Source organism: Rhincodon typus, chromosome 17 (genome assembly GCF_021869965.1).
Source record: "Rhincodon typus isolate 14 chromosome 17, sRhiTyp1.1, whole genome shotgun sequence".
NCBI lineage: Eukaryota > Metazoa > Chordata > Chondrichthyes > Orectolobiformes > Rhincodontidae > Rhincodon > Rhincodon typus.
Window position 1 is genome coordinate 22118432 of NC_063348.1, and position 6747 is coordinate 22125178.

Sequence of the window (6747 nt, forward strand, 5' to 3'; positions counted from 1 at the left end):
ATGTGCAGGTGAACCTCTGCCTGATGTGAAAGGATTTTTTGGTTCCTTGGATGGAGGTGAGGGAGTTTGGTGTAGGGGCAGGTGTAACACTTCCTGAGGTTGCAGGGAAAAGGTGCCAGGGGTGGTGGGGCTAGTGGGGAGTGTGTTCCTGATGTGGCCTCCTCTACATTGGTGAGACCAAGCGGAGGCTCGGAGACTGCTTTGTAGAGCACCTGCGCTCTGTTCGCAACAAACGACAATACCTTCCAGTCGCGAACCACTTCAACTCCCCCTCCCACTCCCTGGGTGACATGTCCATCCTGGGCCTCCTCCTGTGTCACAATGACGCCACCCCGGAAACTGCAGGAGCAGCACCTCATATTCCGTCTTGGGAGCCTACAACCCAATGGTCTCAATGTGGACTTTACCAGTTTCAAAATCTCCCCATCCCCCGCCCTCATCCCATGACCAACCCTCCCTCTCATCCCTGCCTCCTTGACATGACACAACCCCACCTATCCACTCCTACCACCACTGCCTACCTGCACTCACCTATCACCATCCCACCTACATTCCCCAGCCCCACCCCTCCTTTTTCTATTTATTTCAGAGCTCCCTGCCCCCTTCCCCATTTCTGAAGAAAGGTCCTGGCCCGAAACGTCAACTTTCCTGCTCCACTGATGCTGCCTGGCCTGCTGTGCTTCCCCCAGTTCCACAGCATCGGCAGTTCTTACTATCTCTGCAATTACCCAAATCTATCTTTGGCTGAGACCAACTAAATCATTGATGTTATAATATAACCATTGAACAAATTACTTCTCATTGCTTGTATTCGAGTTAATCATGGATTCAGCATCACCATTGGGAAATATCATGCCAGGTGATGATGAAAATGATACTTCAAAAACAAAATCTTATTTTGTTTGACTTACTGATGTTAGGGGTGTCAGGTTTCTCCATAAGAGTCGTTGGCATGTATTTTGTTAGTGCAGCACAAATACAGATGGTTCAAATAAAGCAAAGCAAGGTCATCTATTGCATCTCCCATGTCAATGCTTCGACATTCAAGCTAATGCATCAGTCATCAAGATGTGCAGTTGATAGATTCATTTTTTAAATATCTGTACATATTTATGGTAAGATGTGGTAAATTGGATCTTTAGTAGTATGATGGTTACTTATGGTTCAAACTATAATTCAGTAAATTAAAGGTGGCCATAATCCCAGAGAACCATAAGGCTACTGTCTCATTATAGAGAGATGACATGGTGATTTACCCTAAGGATCACCATGCCTCAGACAAGGAGAGGGGTTTGTAAAGAGTCCTTCATTCACGGCAACTTCAGCCGATTTAGCAAATGAGCCCATGGTATCATTCTGCATTGCAAACCAACCATGCAGCCAACTGTGCTACCTGCAACAGTCTGATGCATGAAATCTTGAATTCAGCCTAGTCAGTTATTCAACAACTGTAAGTAGACAAGTGGAACTCTGAACCAGAGGAATTAAAGTTCAAGACCAAGTTCTTGACTGATTTGGGAATGCAGGCCTCTCTGAAAGCTGCAATTCAGTATTTCTTAGTTGCATCACAGAACTGATCACTTTGACTAATGGCAGTCTCAATTTTTTCTTGGAGAGTAGGGAAAGAAAATAGTGTCTTGCCTTTCGTGAATTCAGGATGTCCCAAAGCAATTTTCATCCATTAAAGTACCTTCAAAGCACAGACACTTATGTGATGTGGCAAACATTGCAGCCAGTTCATGCACAGCAAGATTCCACAGCAGCAGTTAAATAAATGACCTGGTTTAGTGACTTATATTGAAGGATAAATGTTGACTAGAGCACTGGGAAGAATGTCCAACTTTTTCAATTGCTTTCATCCACTCAATAGGGCAAACTAGTGCCTTGACAGTGCTCGCTAAAGCTTTCTTTCCATTGTGGTGCCAATTTAGTGCTTGTTAATAGGCATTACTCCATATCTATGTAAACAAGATAGGGGTGTGTAGTGGGCAGATGGTTTCATTTGCAGAGATTTTAACTTACAGCACCTGCTCCAGGTCTCAAGTTTCAGCTGGTGACACAGTGCCTAAGTTAAAAAAAATCTCCACAGAAAATTGGTGGTGTGACAAATAGCTAGGAGGAAAGCTTTACACCACAAGACAGTATAGTCAGGGTGGTCAGATGGGCTGAACAGTGGCAAATGGAATTTAATTCTGAAGAGTGTGGGGTGATGCATTTTGGTTGAACTAACAAGGCAAGGGAGATCATGTTAAATGGTAAGAACCTAGGAAGTGCAGAGGATCACAGAGACCTTGGTGTACATGTCCAGAGATTCTTGAAGGTGACAGGACAGGTAGACAGCGTGGTTAAGAAGGCATGTGGGATACTGGGATTAACCAGCATGTTGCTCGGACTGGACCAATTCAGTAAGTAAGGGGCATAGTTTAGAGGGAAGAAGCAGGAGGTTTAGCAGTGATTTGAGGAACGATTCTTTTCACCGAGAGGGCTATGTGAACCTGGAACTCACTGCCTGAAAGAGTGGTAACCCTCATAACATTTAAGAACTATTAAAACACCATAGCATACGAGGCTACAGGCCAAGTGCTGGAAGATGGGATTTAAATAGATAGATGTTCGATAACCAGTGTGGATGTAACGGGCCAAAGGGCCAATTTTTTGTACTGTAAAGTCGGTATGACTCTATGACTCCGACAATTTAAAGGGGCCACAAAGTTGCTAGCACTATGTTGGGATTGCACTCCATTTCTACTTTGGAGCACACAACATTCAAAAACTTTGACTCAAGGTTTGGTAAACGCTGGTCTAACATCACATATTAAAGACCGCACAGTCCAACATGCACAACTGTTCCTTCTTACAGTGAGGACCCGGCATAATCTTGTGTCAAGTCTTGGTATGTGGAACCTAAACCTGCAATCCCACAATAATATCCTACCTGGAAATGCAGTTGCTATTAACTCAGAGTGCTGATAAAAATCTACATCTTGTATTTCCAGATTTCGAGATTAGCAAGTTTTGCTTTCTAGATGGAAAAGATCCTGTAAAGTTCCTACATGCAGAAGATGTAAAGCTGTTCCTTTCAGCATGTGAAACTTCTGTTTGCAATGCACTGAAGAAAGGTAAGTTTGTTGATTTGTGGAGCATGTATGTTATACAGAAGGAAAAGGGATCCTTCCAGACTTTCCACCTGAAATATCTGCCATGGAATCTGTGGGATTAGTGGTATTAGGATGGAATTTCTTGGGTGATGAAGTATTTGGAGCAGGAATTGCATAGAAGGACATAAGATGCAACTGAGGAAATTGCATTGCAGTTGAAGGACAACCAGCGAAGGAGATGAAGAAAACAATGAATTGGAAAATACTCTTGTGATTTTGGAAAGAATAAGGGCCATGCCGAATAGTTGCTGTGGCATAAATGAAATGTACCTTGTTGAAATGCTAGTGTGTTCATTCTTTGCACAGATTCTCCCTGGGGTACTTGTTATTTTCCTGAACGGTTGCTGCTGAAAAATGAGGAATGCCTAGCTAATTTTAATATTTGCGTTCGAGTTCTAAATCATGGAGTCCAACTGCAATCATGCAGCTTTATAACTATAAGCATAAAGAAAAAAAAAGGAAAGGCTCATATGACAAGGAGCTTTTCGGAATCACTGGGCTGTGAAGTGAAGTACTTTTGAAATGTTGGAATATTTGGAATATAAGAAACAAATAAATGTGAATTAAAGCGCAAGTTTTTTTTCTCTCCAAAGACATTCCTGCAGCTCTAGTAATACAACAAATGAGTCAGATAAAAGAAAGTCAACTTAAGGTGGCATTTGATGGGGATTCAGTATTGTTCTCAGATGAGACTGATACTGTATTCAACGAGAAAGGTCTGAATGAAGTTATCAAGTATGAGAAGGACATGGAGCATGTTCCTATTGGAGAGGTAAGATTTTAATTGTTTGATCAAAATTGTTACATAATATTTCAAATTTTACTTCAGTGCTTAACCATCTGTCTTCTGATTTACACCTTACATATCATCCTGAAGCAGCTTATCCAAACACCTGATATTAACAGGGTAACCTAACAACTGCAGTTCTTCAGGAGGGAATGGAACTGTCCAGTTGGGAGATTTTGTCTATTACATCAGTAGTAGTAGCTGGTACAAATCATAACCTTTCCACAAAAGGTTTATGCCTTGTCTTGGAGCTCTTTTGTTTTGTTTTTGTGCTGGTGTCTAATTTCAGACATGCCAACTGGGCTGTTTTTGAGCGGAGATGTGCAGTTCTCCACAGGATGTTGCGGGGGGACACAACAGGACAGATCATTCCACAACAATTACACATAGACTCTTCTTCACTTGTATGCTGTTTTGGAATAGCCATGCCTCCAAAAAGTATATTCTTTCACTGTTTCACTGGTGACAAGAAGTAGAGTGAACAGTGATGCAAATCAGCTTTGACCAACATCCCACAGTCAGTTAGGCAGTAAGTGGAGCAACTAATCTGGTTACATGAACATAAAACAAGAGCTGACTTCCAGCTTGCATTGTTAGTTTGTCGTGTACAGTATTTATTCAATCCCTAACATTTTTTTTCTTTACATGAATTTTGACAAATCTAAAAACTTTGTTTTGCATTTCCGGAATCACTAAGCTGTCAGGGAAATATTGTGGACTGAGATGCTCCTGTCGTAAAGGGGCAGTGTGCAATTAGTGTAAGTCAGGCTGCTGATGCATAGTCCATATTTTTGCTGAGCCTCCCCCTACCTCATCCAAAGAAGTTTGGGATAACTTTAGCAATTTGGGCAGTACAGCACCATTCATTGGATAATTGAAGCCTCTTTTAGCTCAAAAATGACTTCTGTGATTACACTGTCTTATTTGACAGGAATTGTATCATCTGCCACATTGGTAAAGGGGTTTGCACAGGGACACCTAACAGCTACTTGCATGATACAGCATGGGCAAAACATACAGTCAGTTAGTGTGCAATGTTGATTTGACAAAAGCACTGCCATTTCCAAATGTATGCTCCAGCCATTGTCTTATCTTAATCCATACTGCTGATGATGATATATGAAGGAGTGTCATTCTATCATAATTTACAGGAATCATTGACCCTTTTACAGCTTAGTTGCCACATTATTATGTTCTTGGTGACTGTTCCCATACAGGGGGCCCTGATTTACAAGTGGTCGTACTTAAGTATGTGATCCCATACCTGGTTTTAATTTTTAGATATCTAACATGCAACGTCTCCTGTATTTATGAACAGCTGCTTTCCATTGTCCTGCATTGTGCTCTGACTTGCAAACAAATCAACTTGAGAACAGACTCCAGAACAGAACTCGTTTGCAACCTAGAGATTGCCTGTACTTCTCTGTAATTTCAACCTACTGAGAGTGATCAAACCAGTACTTCAAGAAATTCTCCGAAACTATTTATTTGTAGACATTGTTAATCTAGTAGAACTTCCTTTTGGAATTGTATGTGACTGGGAGAATAAAGACAGGCCATAAGGAACAGAAAATGTTACTAATAGATTGAGAAGGAGACAGGGACTCAGCAGTTCGGTATTTAGGGAGCAGTTTTGTTCTCTGTGCTTTGACCATGATCACTGTTTGAGATATCTGTATTTCACTATAGAACTCATTGCTGAAATTTCTAAACAGCTACAGCCATCACCCCAACTTCCCTACCCAATGGTGCTATTAGTAAACCTACAACATGTGGCCTGCAGCAGTTTACAAAGCTCGCCACTCCCTCCTCCAGGACATTTAGGAATGGACAATAAATACTGGCCTTGCCAAATCTTGTGTACAAATTAAAAAAAACAGAGCATGCCATAGGCCACATTGCCTATGTCTGCCAAAGCATAGTGAATGTGAAGATTAATGCATCTCTCTTTATTCTTTTGTGAGAGTTGAGATTAATGGCTATCTCTAATTCACCTTGTGGTGGCAGCAGCATCAGTTCTCAATAAACCCAGCGCTACTCAGCTCAGTGTCTGAAGATATGAGATCGTATCTTCAATTTTGCCATTATGAAGGAGCAGCCCTTCCACTAACTATCAAGCAAGATGCTGAGAAGGAGGAAGACTGGCTGTAACAAAGACAGCCCCTTTCTGTCCAGGCTCTACACAATCAAGTATTAATGAACTATACCAGGGACATCAACCCTAACTTCCCATTTATTAAAACTCACATATTCTTCCCACTATCATGACCATCACATTATCCTTTTCCCAATAGAGCAAATACAAAAGCCAGCACAAATTATGCATTCTAAACTAAATTTATAAATGCTGTTTGTGTATGTTATGTCGCAGTTAAAAATAATTACTCCTGTGCATTTCTTACTGTTTACCATGCATCATTACCATTCCTAGTACTTCCACAATGTAATTTATAAAGGCTCTGGAATAATGGATGGATATTACCGACATCCAATAGAGTAGTCTTTGAAGAATGACTTTGAACATCGTGACGATGACCAACTTCAGACTGCACCGTTCTGCCTGCGCTACAGAGGTTTGAGTTAACTGGCTGTCAGACAGCAGGAAAAGCACTGGTGGAGTGGCAGGATTAGCAAATAGATGCAGTCATCCTGAGGTTAGACAAGTTTGTATTCTAAGGAGGCATTGCCGTCCACCACCACCACCGCTGCGCCCCCCCCCCCCCCCCCCCCCCCCCCCCCCCCCAACCCCCCCCAGCCACCCGCCAGGAGTTGTTTGTGTGTTTTTGTTTTTTTTTTCTGTGT

The 6747-nt window shown here is 41.9% G+C and overlaps 1 protein-coding gene across 3 annotated transcripts in view; it reads left to right on the forward strand.

The window, feature by feature from the left end:
* The window catches only part of LOC109925366 (cytosolic 5'-nucleotidase 1A-like), a 78351-nt gene that overhangs the window by 62895 nt on the left and 8709 nt on the right, over positions 1-6747 (forward strand). For all 3 annotated transcript variants that reach the window (XM_048607156.1, XM_048607155.1, XM_048607157.1), the window contains exons 5-6: positions 2997-3119; positions 3752-3930. In XM_048607156.1, coding sequence (XP_048463113.1) covers positions 2997-3119; positions 3752-3930 — 302 coding nt within the window. The remainder of the gene's footprint in view (positions 1-2996; positions 3120-3751; positions 3931-6747) is intronic.